The following is a 25,496-nucleotide window of genomic DNA, read 5'->3' as shown; positions in this document are numbered from 1 at the left end:
GTCAACCTAGATCTTTTGAGAAAAATGAGCTTGACGTACTCTGAAAACATACAGCATGTTTCAAAATGTGGCCATCATTTTTAAGAGCTTTTACTGAAACTAAGCTATGTATACAACCTTTTCTAAACCCATGCAACCATGTGACATCCCACAGATAAATGCATCAACGCATAGACGTCTAAGTTTATACGTCAATGGTACCTATTGGGTGATCAGAAACTTGGCCCGCCTAGTCAGGAACATGTCATTAAAGAGAAAGCTCAAAGGAATGAACGGGAGAGCCACATGTGCTTGAAAGATCTTCATTCATATTAAAGCAGCACAGGCAGACTATTTATTTACTTAATTTCATTCAATTGCAGTCTTTTGCTATTTAATAATCCCACAACACCATGATTTCAATTTTATTCTGATGAACTTTGGCACCCTTAGACAATTTATTAAATTCAAGGAAACTGTTAAAATATGCATGGGGTGGTTAAGACATGATGTAATGTTTGTGTAAACTCACACAGGTTACAGGGAGGGATAAACTGCAGCTTTTAAGATGCAGCAAGCTGTTAACACCAGCAGTGGTATGAAGTACTACAGACACCGGCAGAGATCTTTGATAGGTTCTGGCTGTGGAAGCCTGAGGAGTTTTGGCTCACCTGATGTGTAGTGAGGTCTGCTGTCTGATGGCACAGACACCAGAGAGTCCACAATATCTGACCTTCTCTGGAGGAGCACAGAGATCATCTCAAAGCCTTCAGGACCAAGAAACTCAAACATCTGATGGTGAAAGAGAGAAGCAAGAAAAGATCAAAAACAAAGCAAGAAAAAGTAAAGTAACCATAACATAATGGCCCATTTTCCTCATAAATGGGCATATGACAATTAAAATGTGTATTTTAATTAACAGAAATCCTACAAAGTATGCAGCAAAACTGTGTCCTCTTGTCACATCCATAACATGTTTATTATCCTTCTTTAAAATAGAAGACTGGTGCATAGACTGATATTTTTCTGATGTCTAGTCTTTTAACAGGTTTAGGAAAGTATAAACAGATAATAGTTTATGTTTCGAGGATTTCTTAGTACATACAACAGCTAACTTCAGGTGTAAGGCGTAATATGTGTACAGTTTCTAAAGACCAAACTTCCCTAACATTTATAACAAGTCAATCAAAAGTGTCAAATGCACTATAAATGGAACGCCAGAAAAAATGTGTGTGTTTATTTATTTTTTATTTATGTAGCAATTTTGTAGACTTCATGCCAAATTATGCGAAAATCAACATCTTGTTGACACTGTAGCTAATACGTGAAACATTTATATTTATTCTCTTTCTTTTATATTTTATTAAATAGGGGTTGTCAAAAAATCATATGGTCACACTTTATGTTAAGGTCCAATTCTCGCTATTAACAAACTATTAACTACGACTTTTGCCTCAATAAACTCCTAATTTGGTGCTTATTAATAGTTAGTAAGATAGTTGTTAGGTTTAGGTATTGGGTAGGATTAGGGATGTAGAGTATGGCCATGCAGAATACGTGCTTTATAAGTACTAATAAACTGCTAATATTCTAATAATATGCATGCTAATAAGCAACTTGTTAATAGTGAGAATTGGAAGTGTTACCAATCATATTAAAAGATGAGCTTGCAGAAGCAGAGCATACTGAAATCTATGTAGGCTATACCTTTACATGTGGGCTCTTGCAGCTGTAAAATCGGGAATGGTGCAGACAGGAGCAGGACAACATAACTGTAATAAAGCTCAATAAAACGGAAGGAAGGAGGCGGGAACCGGCGAACATTTAAACATTTTAATCAAAAATAAATAAACAGCAGTAAAACAGGCCGGCAGCCCCTCACGGACGACTGCCGGCCACACAAACATAAACAAAACTTAACGTATGTCCGGGCCCGGTCCTCTCTCGCCGTATACTCCTGCCGTTCGTCCTTTTATGCTTCTGATCTCCTCCGTGAGAGATGCGAGGCCGGAATGACGCCCAGCTGACACTCATTATCAATCGCGTCCCGGCCTCGCTTCCTCCTCTCACGGCTCTTGTCACGCCTCCCTCGTCACAATAACATATTATTGCTAGTCAACTAGTTTGTGCTACATTATATAGTCCTAATCTCTTAAACTAAATACTCTGGATTTTAGTGCAGTTTTTCTGTGTCTGTCAAGGCAAATACCAGTCATTTTGAAAATGCTCATTAGGCAATTACCATCATACAAATTTAAACATCCAGACTTAAAAAGTGAAAGTTAACATCACAAAGCACGCTTTCTCTGTTCTTTGACATCCTGAAACAAGGAGGCATGCCACATCAATTTGCAGCTGTTATGTTTCTTAAGCGATCTATCAGTGTGCAATTTTCTCCTAAAAAAAAAAGGGTGAATGCTAAATTGCTTTTAAATTAGCTTTATCGTCACAGCTCCAACTCCCATGCTTTTCATTGCTCTATATGTATTTGCTTTTGCAGGAAATGTCACCGATTCGAAAGAACAAATGTGAAATATTAAAATGCGTTTTTCGCTGGCTCTTAAGGTTTAATGGTAGTGAATGGAAAGCCTTTTAACTTTACTGCTGTTGACTTTAGAGTGACACATGCAGAGAATAGTGGAGAGTCGGGCACACAAAGGCCATACCACATCTGAAGGTATCAGTGGGATAGCTGGTGTCCAAATGTCAACTACGTGAGGAACATCTGAACAGGATAGATCAGGTACTCTAGTGCTCAGTGTTGGGACTCACATCAAGAATTCACATTGCTAAATTATTACGCAATGAGAAAGCGTCCGAATGTGCAGTATTAATAAAACAACTTCTGCCAAGATAAGTCATCATCGAGTGGACCTACAGTAAGAAGCTGCCGTTTCGAGAAAAAAAAATACTGCACAACTTTGGGCCGAGCAGCACTGTTTAAGGATATGTGAAATAGGTAACAAGTAATATATTTTACAAGTGTATATTACAAGTGTATATTTTGTTGTAGGTGTTATTAAGACCTAAGTAAATTATTTTCCAATATCAATGGTTGATAAGAACTTCATTGAATGCACTGAATACTTACACAGTCAGGATTTCAGATGCAGTTTATGTTATATCTGCATAATTTGCACAAAAAAGTATATATATTTTTTCGGACAGAGCACCATGGTACACCTACTCTGCCCTGTTGAACATTCAAATTCAAAAGAATGCCAAATAACCATGAAACAATCATTATCAGACTAATAATTGAGATTAATCATGATTAAATATTTCAATATATGTTCAGGACATGTGCATATGATAACATATAAGAAACACCTTCAGATTCAAGAAGCACACGATTGGATTCAGTCCAGCTGATCTTTTGTTAGCCAAACAGTGGGCTATATTCACAGTGGACTGCACTCTGTGGTCACACATAAGCCGCTATGCCTGATCTCAGTAATAAATGTGTAGGCAGTCTTGCAAATGTGAACTCTAATGTTGAGCCTCAAGGTTACAACACATATTTTTGATCTACCTTCCTTAGCAAATATTTTTTGACTGAGTTTTTGCTGCTGCGCAACAAGCAAGTACTTTGCCTACTAAGCCACATCTAAAATCCCTTAGTATGATTTCATTAGATATCTAAATATCAAGGCAAATGGTAGACATCTTAAAACTAAAATGACTACCAATACTTTAAGCAGCTGGTGTCAGGGCAAGTTGACACAGGTCTCTCCAAGAAGAGTAAAAAGTAGGGATGTAACGATTCACTCAGCTCACGATGCGATGCGATTCAGGATTCTGATCTCACGATGCGATTTATTCACGATTTATTTTTAAAAAATGAGTTGAAACAAATTAGAAATGAACAACTTCCCTTGCATTATTTCTTAAATGCTTCACGTTTCTTTGCATAATAAAATAATGTTTTATTTCAAATAACAAAACTAAACTGCGATTTTATAACAAATTAATAATAGAAAAAGTCTCTTTAATATAAACAAACGAATACTGTCTGTGCTTTTCTTGGATTTTTTGCATTTAAGAAATATCAGCATCCACGTTTAGGTTTGCAGTGAAAATAGCGGCCCCTGCTGTTCAAAAAATGTATTGCGATTCAGTTCAAGCCTCAACCGAATTGAATCGTCACTCATCACAACCGATTTTCAACCGGCTCACGGTGAATCGTTACATCCCTAGTAAAAAGTGGAAAAAAATCTTGTATTCTACTGCTTCTTCCTTTTTGTAAAACTATTGCGTGAAAACATGTTCATGCTGTCTTTTTTTTAATTAATTTTTCTTGGTTTGATAGTTTGTTGGCTACTGCAATTGCCTTCATAGATGTGTAAGTGTCGTTTATATGTGTGAATACTCCTTTACTCCCACTGTTTGTTAATAGGAGGGAGCACACTGATGGAAACCCAACATAAAAAGGATTTAACTTGGATGTAAATAAATGTAGCTGCTCGGTTAAGTTAAATAAGGCTGAATGCCATTAAGCAAAATGTCTTTGATGCGAGTTTTCAAAGTGACGTGAGGCTTCTACAGAGCTCAAAATGCTAGAATTTAAGTCTGTGCTGGAGTTTGGTTCCAGAGCCATATCCAACGCCAAGTCACCTGACAGAGCTACGGTATGCATCAGATTTTGTATGGCATGAAAGCATAAATCCACTGAAACGCCAATAACCCTCATCTGAAGAGAGGTCATTACCATTTAGATGCACTATTTTATCTACTTTGACTGTTAAAGTCAACATTTCTTAAAGGAGGCATTCTTTTGCTGTTTTTGAAGCTTTGATTATGTTTTTTCAGTGTTTAACAGTGGATGTTCATGTTTTTAACTTATAAAACACTTCATATTTCACATATTTCAAGTCTATTGTTCACCGCTGTCCCTCTTCTCACAAAACGACTGGATTTTTTCCGGTTTATGTAAAATCCCTCCTTCCTAAATGCTCTGATTAGTAAAGCTGACCAGGTCTGTCGTGATTGGTTCTCCGCTTAGACCGTGTGTCTGAAGATGTCCCACCCACACCATATCAGCGAGCTTACGCTTCTCAGGCTGTTGTGATTGGTTGGTCCCCCTCTCAGTGCACGTGTATTTATAAGCTTTGGCTTTTAGCAATAAACAGTAACAATGGCGTCAACTTCACTTCATCAGTTAAAAACACGCAGATCGATCGAAGTGTAACGGAGGTCTGCTAGTGCATGTACAAACATCAATCTTTGTTAGAGATTGTGATTTTTTCCTACTATGGCGAGGGAAATGACACTGGACCCATTGGGTCAGACCGGTTATATTAATTAACACTAATAACAGAAGCGTTAGTTTTGCCTTTTTATATTGGATAATAAAACAATCAGATTGACCAGGAGACATTTGCAAGCAGGACTTTAGAGGTATGCGCGCACACACACAATATCAGTGTGTTACACAGAACAGCTTTCACAGTTGATTATCTTAGAATGTGTGTAGAGGAATTCTTATTACCAGCTGTAGGGCTGTGATGAAAGTGAAAGTAATTTGCCTATTTCACAAAATGGCGACAGAGACCGGAGGTAGGGAAAACTTTTTCTGGCCACACTGTTGCCATAGCCATTCATTCATTCATTCATTCAGCTTGTTTTTTCACAGGCATTCATTTTATTTACCAAAAATAAAAGTAGCATATGTTGTCCGATTTATTCATGGTTTACTGGGAGATGTAAAAATAGGGAAAACAAACATTACAAAAAAAATTTTTTAAGCGATTTATTTATTATCAAGGCCTGTTGACAAATCAGCATAAAGGGAGCGCTACATGCCTAACTTCTTCTGGTTTCCGCAACTGTTCTGTGTAGTGAACGGAGCTAGAGCATTGACCGGACAAGCGTTTACCCTACTTCCGGTTCGTACATGTCACTCTGTGAAATAGGTCTATTAAGCGTGCAGCTCTGTCAAATGTTTACAATCTCTGAGTGAGAAGCAAACACTACTCCAGCGGCTCTTCCTCTTCTCTAAGGAAGACAGAAGTTTTCTTCTGCGATCGAGCCCGTCCCCTCGGCCGAGATGTCCTCTGGGTTCTACAGCCCTTACTTCATCGTTCCCAAGAAAAGTGGGAGGCTGCGCATCATCCTGGATCTGCGCACCCTGAACAAGCACCTCCACAGGTTGCCGTTCAGGATGCTGACGCAGAAGCGCATCCATACTTTCATGTCTCGATTCTGCCTTGTCATCGACCGTTCCTGCGGTTCGCTTTTGAGGGCCGGGCATATCAGTACAATGTCCTGCCCTTCGGTCTGGCCCAGTCCCCGCGAGTCTTTACCAAGGTCGTGGAAGCCGCCCTCGCTCCCCTCAGGGAGAAGGACGTGTGGATTCTAAACTACCTCGACGACTTTCTTATCTTGATTCACTCGCGAGATCTGTTGCGTACGCACAGAGATCTGGTGCCCCTGCACCTAGACCGCTTGGGCCTCAGGGTCAACTGGGACAAGAGCAAGCTCTCCCCGGTGCAGAGCATCTCCTATCTCGGTATGGAACTGGACCCTGTCTCCATAACGGCACAGCTTACCACCGAACGTGCACAGTCGGTGCTGAACTGCTTGAGGCTGTTTAGGCAGCAACCAACGGTCCCCTGAAACTATTTAAGAGGCTCCTGTGACACATGGCGTCCTCGGCGGGCATTATTCCGCTGGGGTTGATGCACATGCGACTGCTTCAGCACTAGCTACAGAGACGGGTTCCTTGGAGAGCGTGGCAGACCGGCACCAGGCGTATACACATCACGCCTCACTGGCGCCGCACCCTAGCCCCTTGGTCGTCCGTGACCTTCCTGAGGGCGTAGTCATGACAGACACCTTCTTGAATGGTTGGGGTGCTGTGTGCAATGAGCATGCAGTGTCGGGTCATTGGACGGGCTCCCGCCTGCAATGGCACCTCAACTGCCTAGAGTTGTTGGCTGCTTAGCTTGCCCTGAAGAGGTTCCAGCCCCTAATTCAGGACAAGCACATGCTGGTCCATTCCGACAGCACGACTGACGTGGTGTACATCAATCACCAGAGTGGCATTCGCTTACGGCAGATGTCACAACTCGCCCGACACCTTTGTCTCTGGAGTCAGCAGGTGGTGAAGTCCCCGAGGGCCACACACATCATCTTTCATCAGGTCACACTTCGCGGAGAATGGCGACTTCATCCCCACGCAGCCCGGCTCATTTGGGAGCAGTTTAGGCAGGTGCAGGTGGACCTGTTTGTCTCCCTGGACACCACCCATCGCCCGCTTTGGTACTCCCTGACCGAGGCCCCCCTCGGCACAGATGCCTTAGCGCACAGCTGGCCGCAGGACAAGCGTAAGTACGCCTTCACCCCAGTGAGCCTCATTGCACAGGTTTTGTGCAAGGTCAGGGAAGAGGAGCATCAAAGTGCTGCTAGTTGCATCCTATTGGCCCAAACAGACTTGGTTCTCAGACCTGATGCTTCTGATGACAACTCCCCCTGGCCGATTCCCCTGATGAAGGGCCTTCTTTCTCAGGGGAAGGGCGCGGTCTGGCACCGGAGACCAGACCTCTGGAACCTCCATGTCTGGCTCTTGGACGGGACGAGGAGATCCTGAGTGGATCTCTCAGGCTAGGGCCCCTGCCACTAGGCGTTTGTATGCCTTCAAGTGGCGCCTCTTCTCGTCCTGGTGTTCTTCTCGAGGAGAAGACCCACGAAGATGTACGGTCGGGATCGTGCTGTCCTTCCTCCTGGAGAGGCTCGAAGACAATCTCTTCCCTTCCTCGCTGAAAGTGTATGTAGCTGTCATTGCCTCTCACCACGACCCAGTCGTAGGTAAGTCTCTCAGACAGCACGACTTGGTCATCTGGTTCCTCAGGGGCGCTAGGAGGCTGAATCCACCTCACCCGCGCTCTGTAACCTCTTGGGACCTCAATGTGGTCCTCAAGAGCCTCAGGGCCGTTTGAGCCCCTGGGAGAGGCCGCTCTGCCTCATCTCATGATGAAGACGGCTCTCCTGGTGGCACTCGCCTCTATCAAGAGGGTAGGGGACCTGTAAGCACTCTCTGTGTTCAACGAGTGCCTTAAGTTCGGACTGGGATACTCTCACATTATCCTGAGACCCCGGCCTGGCCGCGTGCCAAAAGTTCCCACCACTCCCTTCCGGGACCAGGTGGTGAACTTGCAGGTGCCCCCTTCAGGCGAAGAAGACCCAACCCCCTCTGCGCCTCTACTTGGACCGCACGCAGAGCTTCAGAATTTCTGAGCAGCTATTTCTCTGTTTTGGAGGTCAGCAGAAGGGGAGGGCTGTCTTCAATAGAGACTGGCGCACTGGATCGTGGACGCCATTACTACAGCTTACTGATCCCAAGAATCTCCCGTGCTCACTCGCAGTGAGAGCTCACTCCACCCGGGGTGTAGCCGCCTCGTGGGCTCAGGCTCAGGGCGCGTCTCTGACAGACATCTGCAGAGCTGTAGGTTGGGCTACACCCAACACCTTCGCTAGGTTCTACAACCTTGGTGTGGAGCCGGTGTCAGCTCGTGTCTTGCACGGTACCAACAGGTGAGGCCGACTGGGCGTATGTCTGTGAAAGCATGTTCTCCCCTCCTCAGTGCACTATTCTAGCTTCCCTACTTCCCCCGCTTAGGGTGAAGCATAGGCATTCCATCCATCACTAAGCACTCGTCTGGTAACGAGCCGGGCGGAGAGGCCCCTTACCAAGCCTGGTTTCGCAGGTGAACCCCATTACCTGTGCTAGTGCTCCATTCGTGGTGATCCCCCACTTTGGGTAGTCCTGTATGACGTTTTGCTCACTCTACGCTTCCCCTGTTGGTGAACCTGTGACCTCCCCCCTGTGGAACCTCGACCTCCCGCTGTGCACCCCTTAAGTGCTGGCATTTCCACATGGACCTCCCTGCGGAAGGATGTGGTTCAGCCAAAGGAGTATCACTCCCCAGTGTCCCTTAAAGTGCCGGGCAGCTATCTCGCCGCAAGAGAAAGAAGGCCACCGCCCGTGATGGCCGATGGTAAGAGCCTCTCACCCTCGTTAAGCTCTTGATGCCTTACCTTTTCCACTAGAAGGTTACGATTTCGCGAGAAATTCCCCAAACCATGAAATATGATGTCAATTAATTTCTTTCATATATGTGCCACATAATATGATAGAATTGAAGCCACAAATGGTAAAATTAAACACTTAAAAAAAAACTTATCACTGGGCTACAGTAAAACCAGACTTAACTCAAAAATCCAAAGTGTTTGGTTTCAATATACAGTAGTGGCCAAAAGTGATCCCTTTTAAAAACTGATGCCTTTACTCTTTATTTAAGTACTCTATTAAATATGTATAACAAATGTTGCATGCGTGTCATATAGTGCTTGGAGTGTGTTTGCCAACAAATACCTTAATCATTTATAGTGTTTTGACTAATTTGTACCATACCTCTCAATATTTTTATGGGTAACCTAAAAGTGCAATGAAGACCATTTTTTTACTGTATAAATTAGGGTTGGGCGATGTCTACCAAATTGGCATCGGACAATGCCTACAGTGAAACACCGCGATGGCTGATGACATCGGGCGGCGGGGGATGGGGTATATCAGTTTGCTAGATGGCTGTGTGTGTGTGTCAACTGCGCGGGTCACGTGTCACTGATGTTTCCCGCTGCCACCGCGGACGCACACGGTTCAGGTCATCATTGACAAGTTTACACACACACACAATGTGAGCGCATAACTAAGATTCACTGGTTACTTTCACTTTCTACGTCCGTATCAGTCTCGCAGGCACAAGAAGCTTCCAAATCAACCTCGACTGCGGATAAGCGCGAATGCCAGGGTACCAGAGTACAACAATGCAATTTCGCTAGGGATGTAACGGTATTGTAAACATCGAAGTATTGCGATAGCATTTTTTTTCGATACTATCGTGGTCGCATGACGATAGATCTTCCAGGCAAAGTGTAGTTTTTTCAGCCGAATGGAGCGAGTTGAGGGAAGCGGGAACTACAATTCCCATCAACCCATGCGTGCCCATCATCCTCTGCGCTCTGCTGCCGCCCGCTACAGATCAAGTTGAGCAAAAATGGCAGATGCCACTAGTGGCATAGAAACGGATTTACAAATTGTTGAAGCTAGGGCTGGGCGGAATGACGGAATATTCCGTTACTGCGGAATAAAATGTCAACCGTAAGAGATTTTTCTATTCCATGTATTCCGCGGAATGTAAATAAGTAGGCGTGGTTAACTCGCCGCTCTGCAAATTAGGCGCTATTCTGAGCGAGAATAAAACTAATGAATTAATCCACCCGCAACAAATGAACGTATCAAACATTCTTTTGACCTTCTTTCAGTCTGTAGTTTAGTGATCCGCTCCAGTCCGGCGCTTCTCTCACCCACAGTGCTCGTGCAGGGATCTGCACCAGCATTTAAAAAAGCTCATTCTCAACACGTATTTCAGAAGTCAGTTTGTTTTGAAAAGCTGTTAATAGTTTTAACTTAAAAGTTAAAAGTTTAACTTCAGGCGAGCCAAGGTGAAACTTGCGTTGAAATGCGTGATGATGCTCGCGAGCGCGTGAGCGCTTTGATGTGACGCGCTTCTACCTCCAGTTTTGGGAGACGCGTGAGGAGTCACCAGAGACTCGCAGTGAAAAAACAAGCCCAAGAACAAACAAACCTAAAGACAGAGAGTCGCAACACACTAAAAGTGCTCATCTAATAGAGAGTGAAGAGCGATAAAGACCTACAGTACAGACCCCATGAACACCAGTTTAGTCATATACTGTACTCTCATTGTTTGTGCATATTCATACTTTATTGTTATATATGTTGTCTATCTTCCTACTGTATACATATGATATAGCCAGAAGATAAATATGAATAAATAATACATCTGATTATCAGAACTTAATCTGATATCTTTAGTACATTTTCATAACTTACCTACATTTTAACTATTGTGAGCATTTAAATGAACTGTAATAAATAAATTAGTTAAATCAATCTAAGAAAAATGAGGTATAAAATATAGAATTATAATGGGAGATTGTTTCATGAAATATATCGTTACCGTGAAATAAAATTACTCATTCCTTGAAATAGATTTTTGGCCATTCCGCCCACCTCTAGTTGAAGCTAAAGCGAATTATAAATCGCATGTGTGGAAGCATTTCGGTTTTCCCGTAACAAGAAACGAGAAAAGGTGACGGACAGACAAAAAACAATATGCGGACACTGCCAGACTGCGGTGAAGTACAATTCGGGGAATACGACTAATATGAAGAGCCATTTGTTATATCACCCCAAAAAGTTTCATGATGATACAAGGAGAAAAAAAAATAGCAGTGAGTGAAGCAGTGAATGAGGTGAGTGTGTGAGTGAAGCAGTGAATGAGGCGAGTACCTGACTGGTTGTGAGTTGTTAAAAGTTGACAAACAACTCAAACTTTTTTCATTTTAATTTTTTCATGTTTCATGTTCTCAATTTTTATGTTATTAATTTTTATGCTATTATATTACTGTTCTTTGCACTTTAAAATTACCTAATCTAAAAATAATAAATGTGATCTTTGTTCAAGTCATAGTTTAATAAACACTTATGCCACATTTTTCCAAGTCTTCATTTGTTTTGTATTTCTTTCCTGCACAAAATTCAATAAATATCGTACCGTAGTCTTCATATCGAGGTACTATCGTATCGTGAAATGTTGATACCGTTACATCCCTAAATTTCGCATAACGTTATTTAAATACATCAATGAGCAAAATATCCTCCAGAACTTCATCAAAGCCCTCTTTAAGATTGCATAACTATGATTTGTTACATCCGCCTGTTTCATGCTCTTTTACATCTACGTAGTACAAGTTATAAATAAAAAGCCAACGTGCTTTGAAGGATAAGAAGTCACTAAAGGGTTAACTCATCATAGGAGAGTGACTGACTTGTGATGCGATCGCTTTTCTTTCACAACTACAAAATATTAGCATATAACATGATGTCTATGTAGTTTTATGTGTTTTATCAGAAGGTTATGATGACAGTGGGTTTCAGACAGTACACTGACAACGTAATACGATCGTTTTCCACTCCTTCATATGCAATATAAGCATTACATTTAAGATATACTTGTATTATAGATCCTTTAAATGTGCTGTTGTGGTTTTGGCCAAAGTCCAAACTCCTGGCAAAAGTGTTTTTGAAAGTCATGGTGACTGTTAAAAACACATTAGATACCACTTACATGCTTTAAAGGTAAAAGTGTTACTTTTTCCTGTCAATCCATGTGGATTCTGTCCGTAAAGAATGCACTGTCGCTTTAATTGAGCGCGAGCACGCGCTGCTCACGCTTGCGGTACGAATGCTCTCATCGGTTAACATGTGCAACGAAAAAAATATACTGTGAAAAAAGTCAAAAATTTGGTATCATGACAACACTAGTTCCTATTTAATCCTGTTGGATCACTTGAACGCCACTTCCACTGATGTACATTGTATTACTTAACTGCTCAGTAGCATTAAGTACAACTTTGCCACACCCCTCACAGGTGTTATCACTTCAGTAGCCTAGCAAAGGCAATTATTTTCAGAAACAACAAATGGGGATGTCCCAACATGATAGGAAGGTAGGATTGTATTTACATTGACTCAAATTAATCTGCAAACCACCATCAGTGTGAACCCAACCATTGCATGACAATGAGATCAAAATTTAAAAGCCAATAGATAAAACATGGATCACCTCATTCTGTAGTTCGTCATCACTCTTGGTAGAGGCCAGCATCTCAAAGAGAGACGTGGAAAGCTCTTCGACACTGGATGACACCATGTTACCCTCATTCAGGTATTTTTCCACCTCCTGTCTCAGAATGGAGCTGGCTGTTTCTCTCTGCACCAGTTCTCCCACTGAGTAAGCATCGTCTCGCTCAGACCCAGCCCTCCGCTCACCCACATGATTTATGAAGTTGTGGAAGTTCATGCCTACATCCATATCTGATCCCTCTGTCCATGGCACAGTGTCCTGAACATCCAGCACATATGTGTCAAATGAGAAAACGATGTTCCGCCCAAAAACGGCACTGCGGTCGACACTCTTGAGGGAACTATTTGTTTGGATGAAAGTCTCCACATGACATTCTCCAATCTGGGCAACTAAACGGCCAACAGCGGCACAAGCCAACTCAGCAGCAGAGGCCGGAAAAGGTCCAAACATCTGTTTTATGGCCCTGGTCTCCTCATGGCCAACCTGCTCCTTGTTGTGGAATGTTTTAAACAAGAAGACTCCAGCACTTTCAATGGTGTCCTGTCCAAAATCTGTACCAACTGCAAAAACAAACAAAAAACTAATTTGAGTTCACATATAAAATGACACTGTACTAAATACAGACTATGATTTGAAACAGTGGAGATAATATTCTATTGAAAAGTATGCATCTACTGTCAACTTCACACAGCACCAGAATATGGTTGTCAGTACTGTATTTGAGTCCTTAAAGGGGTCATATGACATGGCTAAAACAAATTTTATCGTTTGTTTTAGATGTAATGCAATGTGTAAACACAATTTAAGGTTAAAAAACAGTGTATTTTCCACATACCGTGCATGTTTGTATCTCCTCTTTGCCCCGCCTCTCTGAAACGCGCAGAATTTTTACAAAGCTCATCGCTCTGAAAAGCGAGGTGTGCTATGATTGGCCAGTTAACCAGTGCGTAGTGATTGGTCGAATACTGCAAGCGTGTGACGGAAATGTAACGCCTCTTACCATATTTGGAACATCAGGTTCCAAAGCACTTGTATTGACAGGTACGCCCACCTTACCTGCGTATAAATTTGGGCTATCTTAGTCAAATCATACCACGAACTGACGTAGATTTGTGGGGGTGTGGTTACACGAGGCGTTTCAGGCAGGTCTGGGTGAGCATTTGCTTTTAGATAGAATGCATCTTTGTTACGACACTTTAATTTTTGCAATTTCACGTGTCTAATACATGCATTGGCAACATATAACACACCAAAGACACATAAAAACACATATTCGCGCCATATGAACCCTTTAATATGGTTGCGTTCACACGCATCTTGGTTATTCACGAGAGTGACAACCAGATCATTCCACAAATTAACACTATAATCAACACACAACTCACAACTTTAAAGTTAGTTAGGTTGTCAGTCCTAAAAACTGACCATTTGAACACGTCCTGTGTTGACTATCTATAATGAGCCTTAGTTGTTCAAAACCTTAAAGCAATAAATTGTAGCGGTTTTAGCTAACGTTATTATATTGATGAGTAAAGCTCACCAAATATGGTTCTCCACCAGATCTTTCAAGATCATATCCGTGAAATGAGTTATTTAAAACATCAATTTCAGTCAAGGAATTAGTTTAGCTCAAAGGAAAATACGTATAATAATCGTAATCGAATATACATACAGTATTTTATGGTCTCTGATTATTAATATAAAGCATAACAATACTTGTATGCATTCGTCCAGCAAATGCCTCAATGATATTATATACTTTACATTATCTCATGGCCATAAGTAACGTGACTTTACCAAACAGGATTTAGAGCAAAGGTAGCGTAAATCGAAACACAGTAAAAAGGACCAAGTTTGTGAGCGTGACTACAGAAAACCCATCACAAATGAATATATATGGTTGTTTATTAAACTCTACTCTACATGATAAACAAAACAATGACGATTGCATAAAACAATCAAATACATGAAACACAAATGCGCTTGGTAGCGCGGAGGGAAAAGGAGTGAGAAGAGAGCGAGAGGGCATGGCAGCGATTTCTGAACACCAATAAAAATCATCTTTAACAAAGAGGCACAGACTTAGCGCAGCTATTCTATAAATAGAAACGGATACTTGCAAGCTCTGTGCTGGACCGATATCCGTATGCGCATGTAGAGATGGAATTGTTCAAAAGGTTTCAGAAGGCAGTCCTGCCGAAAGTTGCGGGCCTCGTGATCGGCCGCATGGCCTAGCCACGTGGCAGCAGAGTCCATTGTTCCTTCTTCTCCCCCAGGGGGGGGGGGGGGGGGGGAGGGCAGTCTCCGAAGAGATGCCACGAAACAAGTTTTAGCGCAGAAGAGAAGAGAGGAAGAGACGAAGAGAAAGGATTTCAGAGCAGGCTCGATATTTAACCTCATGAGTGGGAATGCCCGCCTGAGTTTGAATCGACCAATCAGAGTTGAGCAGGGAAGAGGTTCTTTGTCCACTCAACAGCTAATTTGCATCTTTATGAGACATCATTCCAATTATAACATAATGAAAAGAAAGTGTTCTATGGTCACACATTGTATATAAACAAGTAGGAAATGTAAAGACGAACATTTATATATCAAATATGCTAAGGTTTGAAGTTCATCAAGACATGATTCATTCGGCGGCACGAATACAAACAAAGCCTGAATTAACTTGCCTATTTAACAATTACAGATTATTTAAAAATGGCAAGAGCGACAACATATAACCTAGATATTTAGATATATTTATAGAAAAGGTAATTGAATCACACGTTCCTATTTGTCAGAGACGTTTCTCTGGTTAGCCAAGTTTCAGATCAGACCGAGAGACTTCTCCCCTCTGCTTTGAAGCTTAGGAGTCGTAAAATATCCAACAGAGAAACAAAAGGTTACAACACTCTCAGTGAGAGGTTTTGACTCTGGTCTTTTGATGATCGTATCAAGAAACCAGGAGAAAGGCGAGTGAAAGGGGGTTGATGGCTCTTCTTTCAATGACTCCGACCATTTGGCTTATGCTAAATTCTCTACAAAATGATGATGTCACCAAATTAATATGGTAGAGTCTTGTTATAAAATTTGACAATTATTTGAGGAATGATTTAAAAAAGCACAGCGCAGAACGCAAAGGTGTCGAGACACTCTTTGTGATAGCAGAAATTGCTGTGCCTACAAATGTAAACAAAAGCTCACAACTCCTGCCCAACCTCCAGGGCCTTCTGATGAGTTGCGCTGCTTGTAAAATGCGGCGCTCATGTGTGATGTGCTGTTAAAGATGCGAGCGTAATAGTCAAACACATCCGTCTAGTGTGTTTACATTGAAACAATGGAAAAGGAGCGCAGTGGAATAAAAAACACGTTCTGTGTGAATAACCCCCAAACTGTATTCTGTATATTGTATTTTGCCCCACTTGAACTAATGGAGAAAATTCCTGGTGAAAAAAAGTTGAACATACTACACATTTTCAGTACACTGTTAAAAAGCAAAAGAAAAAATGGAAAATGTATTAGTACGCTACAGGCTAATGGACATTATGCCCTATTTTTACGGATTTTTCCGTAATAAGGTTAAAACATACTGCAATAGCTAGGACTTTTACTATGGCTTCTGAAAGTATACTAAAGTATTTATATGTGGTCAAATTAAATATTACTGTTGTAAAGGAGCAGTTGTAAGGGTCCCCTTAACTGTACCGAAATTGAACCAAACCGTGACTTTAAAACTGAGCTACAAACAATGGCAGTGTTCCAGTTTCATAGCACCACATGCTCATGGATGAAATATGTGCTGATGAGGCGTAATCTACACTACATTTAATTGGTAGATTATTTCGATTAACTAAAAAAAAGGCTTTGTCTTATTTTATACTGGCACAACCCTGTATTCTAACGGCAAGGGTGTGTAAAATTAGTCAGACTTGCTTCCCCTGGGTCATGTCTGATGGAAATCCTCAGCAGATTCAAGCTATCATCTTTCTTCTACTACCTGATGTGAGAAGTTTACAAAGGAAGCTGAAATGACTTTTGACTTTGTGCTTTATAAAAACGCTTGTATTATCTTTCTATATTTGAATATATGATTGGTTTCTATGTATGAACGATTTATAAGATATTGGTAAACATGAAAAGCTTTTTTCTAAGTAATTATTGCAATAATTATCCTAAACACTCTTTGTCACATTCATCACAAAGCGCAGAATTCTATCTGCAGGTGGCCTGAAAATGTTACATATGATAAGACACAATGCAATTAAAGCATAAGCAAAAGAAAATTCTCGAAAATGTGCAGTTCTCTGAAGAAAATTATCCATGGTGGCAACTTTCCCCATTTGTGAATAAATTATATATTTGACAATGTTTAAATGCTTGTCTACAGGTACTGTTCCTGCTAGCCTCAAACATGCTGTGGTGTTACCGTACCTTAAAAAAACAAATCTTGATTCTACCCTTTTTTTAATTTTCGCCCGATTTCTAACCTGCCCTTTATCTAAAAAATATATAGAAAACCGTTTTATTACATAATTCTGTTCATGAAAAATTTCAGTCCAGGTTTACAGCAGAACATAGCACAGAGTCTGCCCTTTTAAGAGTTTCCAACGATATCTTCCGTGCAACCGATTCAAGGAAAGTATGTGGCCCTTGCCCTCTTTGATCTTAGTGCTGCTTTTGATTTGGTTGACCACAAAGTTTTATTATCTCGTCTGGAGCTATGTGTGGGTTTCCACAGTACAGTTTTACAATGGTGTCGATATGTTCTGTCTAATAGGTGGTTTAATGTTAGCTTAGGACATTGCAGCTCTTCCAACATGTCTTCTGGCTGTGGTGTTCCTCAAGGATCAATTCTCGGCCCAGTGTTGTTTTCCTTGTATAATTATTTATACAATGCTTTCACTTATATGTCGATGAGACACAAAATAATTCCCATTTCTGCATAACGAAAAAAAATTCCTACAACCACTGTTGGGGTGCTTAGATGAGCTAAAGCTATCGTTGACAATTAATTTTTTAAATCTTAATGAAAATAAAACTGAGATTATCCTTTTTGGTCCCAAGGAGATCAGTGATCTTAACTTCAACCTTGACTCCCTTTCTCCATACCAAACTCATGGTTTCCAGATCAAGACTTAAAAATTGAGGTTTATTAAAAATTGAGGTTCCCTTTCTGTCGGTCTCTCGACGTTGTGTCGAACCGACAGAATGGGGTTTGTCTTGAGAACCTATCATCTTCTGAGTATTTAGAAAAGGCCAATGAAAATTGGCGAATGAAATTTGCATGCCGGGCTCCTCCCCGGATGTCCGGGTATAAGAGGGAAGCCGGCGTGCTCATTCATTCACCTTTTGTTCTTCAGAGCCTACGCATCTGGTGAGCTTCTCTACGATCTGGGTGATCATTCTTTCTGCTGGAATCTACGACGTGGACAGCGGACGGTCCCTTCCTGCAGTGACTCTCCCCTGGGCGTCTCGGCAGTTCCGGAGGTGTTCGAGCAAATTTCCTTTTCTAAAAGAGCAAATTTCTCCAGCGTGGCTTGTCCCGCTGTTCTCATGGGTGCAACGCACTCATCGAGGAGGGGGACGGACACAATGCCTGCTTCCAGTACGCTGGGGCAGACGTTGTGGATACGTCCTGCCCGCACTGCGGGCGGTGACGATTCAGACGTTGCGTCACAGGTGGCTGTGTTCCCACGGGACTCAGCCACCACCTCGTTTGCTCCCCGTTCCGTGGCGGCAGGACTACGGCCCTGCCGTCTGCTATGGCAAGCAGCGAGGATGATATGAGGATTACTGTGAGCGATAATCCGCCAGCCACGGCTCACGGACCGCTCACACCTCGTCTCGCTCGTCTGACCGTTCCCCAAAAAAGACGGTCCACCGTCTTATTCCTCTATCACGTATTTGGACACGATGCGTGATGATGAGATTTCTCATGCAGCATCGGGGGGTGACGTACTGCCATCCGACTCCGACGATTCCTCGGGCTCCCTCCCTCGGGGGGTCGAGTCCAGGAAAAAGCGGATGTCGAGATGTCGGCCATGCTTTCCCGGGCCGCCGTGAGTGTTGGGTTGCAGTGCCCGCCGCGACGAGGAAGCCCGCACCCTCGCGGCCTCCCAGAGGCAGCACGACTGACTAGCGCGCCCGATCAGTGTTGAACTGCCTGAAGATCGCCTGTAAAAAGAGGCTCCTGGGATACATGGCATCCTCGGCGGGGGTGGTTCCCCCTCGGGTCGATGTACATATGACCGCTCCAACACTGGTTGCAGAGTCAAGTTCCTTGGAGAGCGTGGCACACCGGCAGCAGGCGTTTGGTCACATGCTTTTCTGCCAACACACCCTAACCCCCTGGTGCAAGGTTGGAGTGCCGTGTGCAACGGGCAAGCAGTGTCGGGCGGTGGACGGGCCCCCGCCTGCGTTGGGATTTCAACTGCCTAGAGTTGTTGGTTGTGCTACTTGCATTGAGGAGGCTACTACCTCTCGTGCAGGGAAGCACGTGCTGGTCCGGTCGGACAGCACAGCTGCTGTGGCACTCACAGCAGCTAACATGACTCGCCCGACGCCTCCTCCTCTGGAGTCAGCAGGTGATCAGCTCCCTGCGAGCCACACACATCCCAGGCGTCCTGAACCAGACAGCCGATGCGCTCTCTCGTCAGTCGACGCCTCACGGAGAGTGGCGACTCCCTCCTCGCGCAGCCGGCTCATTTGGGGCAGTTCGGCCAGGCACAGGTGGTCCTGTTGCCTCCCCGGACTCCACCCATTGTCCGCTTTGGTACTCCCTGTCCGAGGCCCCCTCGGCACGGATGCCCTTGCGCACAGCTGGCCGCGGGACAAGTGGAAGTATGCTTCCCCCCAGTGAGCCTCATTGCACAGGTCCTGTGCAAGGCCAGGGAAGAGGAGCATCAAGTGGTACTAGTACTACCATTTGGCCTAACCAGGACTGGGTTCTCGGAGCTGAGGCTCTGACAACAACTCCCCCCTGGCCGCTCCCCCTGGTTCCCCAGAGGAAGGGGCACGTTACGGCATCCCAGGCAAAACCTGGCTCTATGTCTGGACGGGACGAGGAGATCCTGAGTGACCCACCCCCGGGCGGTTGGGACGTCACTCAGGCTAGGGCTTCGGCCACTGGGCGGCTATACGCCCATAGGTGGCGCCTCTTCTCGTCCTGGTGCTCTTCTCGGTGAGAAGACCCGCGGAGTTGCTCGGTCGGGTACGAGCTGTCCCGTCCTCAAGAGAGACGGGGGAGTAACCTCTCCCCCTCCACACTGGGAATGTATTTAGCCGCTACGGCCGCTCATCATGACCCAAGTGCTGGGTAGCCTCTGGGACAGCACGACCTGGTCATTAGGTTCCTAAGGGGCGCGAGAGGGTGACCACCTTATCCGCGCTCCGTACCCTCTTTCGACCTAGGTGGCGGACCTCAAGAGGCCCCGCCCCCTTCGAGCCTCTCGGGGTTGCCGCTCTTTCTCAGTCTTGATAAAGACGGCTTTCCGCAGGGCTCTCAACTCCAAGAGGGTAGGGGATCTACAAGCACCCTCCGTGTCCACAGATTGCCTAGAACTCGGGGCCGGGATTCTCACGTTATCTTGAGACCCCGCCCCGGCTACGTGCCCGAGGTTCCCACCACTCCTGAGAGACTAGGTGGTGAACCTGCAGGCGGGGAGGAAGACCCAACCTATCCGTGTTGTGTCCAGTATGTGCACGGCGCCTCTACTTGGACCGCACGCAGAGCCCAGAAGCTCTGAGCAGCTCTTTGTCTGTTTCGGGGGTCAGCAGAAGGGAGGGCTGTCTCCAAACAGAGGCTGGCGCACTGGATCGGGGATGCCCTCGTTAGGGCATACCGATCTCTATTCGTCCCTGCCCGTGGGGGTGAGGCACACCCCTCATGGGCACTGGCTCAGGGCGCCTCTCTGGCAGACATCTGCGGAGCTGCGGGTTGGGCTATGCCTAACAACTCCGTGAGGTTCTAATACCTACACGCGGAACCGGTGGGACCGGCAGCCGGTAGGGCGTACGCCTGCGGAAGCCCTTCCCCCTCCGGGGGGAGCAGTGGCGATCCCGCCTCACTTCTTTCCCCTCGGGTAAAGAACAGGCATTCCATCCATCACTAAGCACCCTTCCAGGGGACAGGCTGGGCAGAGCAGCCCTGGCCCCTTAGGCCGGGGAACAGTTGAGTTATCCCACATAGCTCTAACCGGACCTAGTGCTCCAGACGTGGTAACACCCCCTCCGTGGGCTGTTCCGTCTGATGTATCCTCATGAATGGTTCCCACCTTGGCAACCCATGACCTCCCCAGGTGGACTCCCACTTTGCGGTTAACTCCTGTCCGCACTTTCTTCCCATGAGTTCTCCCCTGATGGTGAGACCATGTGGTGTCTCCACTAATTCCTCCCTACGGTAGGTATTGGCCTCTGCAGCGTTTTTCCCCCAGGGGGAATAATGCTTACCCAGTGGCCCGTACGGTGCCGGGCGGCTTCTCGCCATTTAGAGAATTAGGCCTCTGCCCGTGACGGCCGGCGTTAGGGGGCTTCCCAACTTTTGTGGAAAGCTCTGGGTCCCCCTTCCTCTCCACTGGAAGGTCATAATTTCGCGTTAGCGTGTTCGTCTGACTCGCCCAGGCCAGTCAACGTCGCTCCGCAGAGATTGTGACGTGGCTCTGTGCTGTGGCGTTTTCCATAGGAACCCCATTCTGTCGGTTCGACACAACGTCGAGAGACCGACAGAAAGGGAACGTCTTGGTTACGGATGTAACCTCGGTTCCCTGATGGAGGGAACGAGACGTTGTGTCCCTCATGCCACAACACTGGCCGCCCACCCCAGCGGTCGGGGGAGGATGCTTTAGGCTCCTCAGACCAAAGGTGAATGAATGAGCACGCCGGCTTCCCTCTTATACCCGGACATCCGGGGAGGAGCCCGGTATGCAAATTTCATTCGCCAATTTTCATTGGCCTTTTCTAAATACTCAGAAGATGATAGGTTCTCAAGACAAACGCCATTCTGTTGGTTCGACACAACGTCTCGTTCCCTCCATCAGGGAACCGAGGTTACATCCGTAACCAAGACATTTCCACTATTGGCCCGAAACTCTGGAATAGCCTTCCATTGCATTTTGAAACTGCGCCATCTATCTCCATTTTTAAAACCAGACTCAAAACAGTTATTTTCTCTTGCTTTCAATGTTCCTTAATTTATTATTCATATCTTATTTTTGATGACATTGCTGAATGGAATGGTATACTCTTGCTTTAGTCATTTTATCTGCTTGTCCAGCACTTTGGTCGGCCTCGGTGGTTTTTAAACGTGCTATATAAATAAACATTGATTGATTGATTGGTTTATAAATGCACATTGTCTTCTAATCAAGAATCATATTTGTAGCGAGGAAGGCGGGGCGAGAACCGTGGGGCGAGTAAGGCGGGGCCGGCGGCGTAAGTGGCAACGAGTGTCAGCTGTGCGACCGCCGGTCCCCGCATGCCTCACGGGGGAGCTCGGGAGCATAAGAGGACGAGCGACCGGACCATCGAGAGAGAGGACCCGGGCCCGGAAACTGTTAAGTTTGTTTATGTTTGTGTGGCCGGCAGTCGACCGTGAGGTGGCTGCCGGCCTTTTATTCTTGGATTATTGTTTGTTTATTTTTGAATTAAAGTTTGTTAATGTTCGCCGGTTCCCGCCTCCTTCCTTCCCTTCTATTGGACTGTGTTACAATATTCCTCTTAATTTTTTATAGAAGCTAAGAGGCGTGTTACCCTCACTCTTCTGTTCTGCCTGCTCTTATTTATCACACTACATTATTGTGATTAATTCAAATAATTCATTTTCATGAACGTCTTCTACAAAAGCAGACGATAGGCTGAAGGATAATCTGTAGGAAACAGTAAGCCTGTAAGCCTCACTGAGCTTTGCTTGACTTTATTGATTTATGATCATTTCATTTAAGGGTCGTAATTATTTTCTTTTTACACCCCAAAAATATATGTTTGACATTTTACAACTGGCTGTTATCTCACAGCTTTCAAAATTACATACAAATAGATAAACAGACATACATATATTTTCATATATTAGATGACACATACAGAATTATTCTTATGCTGTTTTTTTATATTTCACAACAATATCACTGTGTCACATCTGATTTTGCCTTGTTCCTTACTTTTTACAAATACATAAAATGAAGGATCTATTCTTTTTTAACCTAAATTTAAATTTACATTATGCCACCAAGCCTGGAATCAAAAGATGTCGGGTGTGTGCCAACGGTTACCAAATTCAATTACAGCTCTGTACTGCACTTAAGTGATTACCCTACATTATTTTACCTCACTCACTTCTTTATGTATTTTTTTCTTTTCTCTTTGCTATTTTTTAATTAAGTTGTGATTTGGAAATGTCTTTTATCTTTCTCTTTAATGCCTATGCATAGCGCTTTGTGTATGACACATACTGTAAATGAGGCCCCAGGACTCCCATATTACATCTTATCCCACTCTCTCCAAACAATATAATTAAGGTAGTAGCCGAGAGAACCCTATTCATGGCTATTTAAGCACAGCGGAGCTCTGAAAGATTTGCATCAAATTGAATTAGATGCATCAGGACAGCTGAATGCCATTGAGGTGAAGTGTGCCTATATCCTCATGAATCATTAGATGCTAAATGAGTTGCTGACATTTGGAAAATGATCCTGACCCAGTGGTGGTTCAGTCACTCTACTACTAGTGCTGGATAATTTCATTAGTTCTTCATGGCATTAGGCAGAAAACCAACCACAGCAAAGTTGCTGAAAAAAAAAATCTATTTTGACAGATGGCTATGAAGGTTAAACTGCAGACATATGGAACGATACTGCTAAATTCAATATTGATTTGCAGTGGCTAGTTTGTGTACCGTGCTTTATGTGGACAGCTAACTATTTGATATATTGCACTCACTGAAACAAAGGTGTAGGGTCACTTACTTATTTGTCATTATTGTTTTGTTATTCCAGAATAACAGTCACTCGGTACAAAAGAACACAAATGGAACTGTAAGACTTTGTGATTAGAGAAATCCCAAATAAATCAAAACTAAGATACAATTTAGCATATTCAAAGTAGTCATCCTTTGCCTAAATTTGCACAAAATTTTATCACCCGGTTTATTAAGGTTTCACACTGAAATGCTTTTTACACAGTATTACATTTACATTAGCAGACTCTTTTATCCAAAGTGACTCATTCACATTTTCCTTTACTTGTAGCTTATTATATCTATCCTTTTTCATCCCTAAATATTGGAATAACCTTCCCAGACTGGTTTGAGATAAAGACAAACACACATACACTTGTTAAAGTCTAGACTAAAGCAGGGCTCTAGACTAACTTTTTGCACTGGTTGCACTGGTGCGCCAAACCTTTTTTCTTAGTTGCACCAGCACAAAAGTTAGGTGCACCCAAATTTTCGACCGCATCGCATTTAACACCGCAGTTTTACCAGTTCACTTTTTTTTAAATCGCTGTCCATATAGTCAAAATTGACTTGTAAATGATTAACTAGCAATCTGGTCAACATAAAGTTCTTTATTTGAAGCACAATTCTACAAGAAAGGTAACTTACTGAAAAAAGTGTTGGTGCTTAAAGTGCTTCACTGAACTGAAATTTAAACTTAAAACATCTCAAGATAAATGGACCAGGGCTTGACATAACCTGGGAGGTTGATGGCTCCGTGTCAGAGCATTGCTTATGATTTTCGGACGGATCAGGCCTTAACTTAACATTATTCACGAAAAAGTTGTCAATCGTTCTTTTCATCTTCTCTCATCATCCGCGGCTGCATCCACTCTGTTTAACTGACGGGACTATAGGCTACTCACCTCTCTGTCTGACTGCAGCACACGCATTTTCAAACGTACACACCAGAGGTTGCGCTAGACTTTTTTATTGTCCGCCATTTTGACTGACAGGCTTGTAAAAAATCTGTCATAATCTATATTACCTGTCACTATGGTGCAAGGTGGCGTTAGGTGGTAATTAGTATGTTCGTGACATCATCACGCTGTACTTGCGTCTCGGAACTTGTTGTATTTTAATACAACTGAATGCCCAATAAAGCCGTTGTTGTTTATATTCATCTATATATTTAATGTTTTAATGTTTATGTTCATATGTGATTTGATCTGGGAAAACCCAACACATGGTGCAAATTTATATATTACAGTTTTTGATACCATATTCAAGCCCTTTCCAAATCAGTTTTTATTTTGCTCATACCTTGTGTATGTAACAAAAGTTATGGCTGAGGTCGGCTGAAGCGCTAGGATTTTCAGGAACGGAATTTGGAGGAAAACGGGTTTAAAGTTAAGTGATGAAAATAAAAGCACAACAGTCCAGTATCACAAGTAAAAGTCACTTTACAGTGGTAAAAGACGTACTCTAATAACAATTTAATAAAAAAAAAACATTTCCTAGTGTTGAAGTCTAAAAATAGAGTACAAAACCGTTTGAATAAATCGAAAGTAAGGAAAATGGTGCAGGGCACACTTAAAGAACAAGAGCTCTGCCATTATCACTACACAAGGAAACTAGCAAACATTACGGACAACAACTAATAAGCAGTGAAGCAAGTTTTACGTTGTTTATCATATGCATAGTGTCTGGACTTTTGATCATCCCTTGTATGTTTTGCGATCACAGTCCGGGTCGCATGAGCAGCGGACCAGGGATAACTCCCGGTGCTGCAGACGGGGAGCTCAGTCATCTCACGAAAACATTGTATAAAAAAACTTTGCATGCCGTAGTTTTCACAGGACTGGCGGGAAATGTGCATT

At 43.6% G+C, this 25,496-nt stretch overlaps 1 protein-coding gene across 2 annotated transcripts in view; it reads right to left on the bottom strand.

Annotated features, from left to right (window-relative positions):
• Window positions 1–25,496, bottom strand: part of ascc3 (activating signal cointegrator 1 complex subunit 3) — a 285,207-nt gene that overhangs the window by 237,566 nt on the left and 22,145 nt on the right. The window contains exons 4-5 of one of the 2 annotated variants that reach the window (XM_057340397.1): window positions 12,687–13,267; window positions 651–771 (exon numbers count right to left, since the gene is read on the bottom strand). In XM_057340397.1, coding sequence (XP_057196380.1) covers window positions 651–771; window positions 12,687–13,267 — 702 coding nt within the window. The remainder of the gene's footprint in view (window positions 1–650; window positions 772–12,686; window positions 13,268–25,496) is intronic. The other variant, XM_057340398.1, reaches the window with a different exon arrangement.

Source organism: Triplophysa rosa, linkage group LG8, assembly GCF_024868665.1.
Source record: "Triplophysa rosa linkage group LG8, Trosa_1v2, whole genome shotgun sequence".
Lineage (NCBI taxonomy): Eukaryota > Metazoa > Chordata > Actinopteri > Cypriniformes > Nemacheilidae > Triplophysa > Triplophysa rosa.
This window is presented reverse-complemented; position numbering and strand designations above follow the sequence as displayed.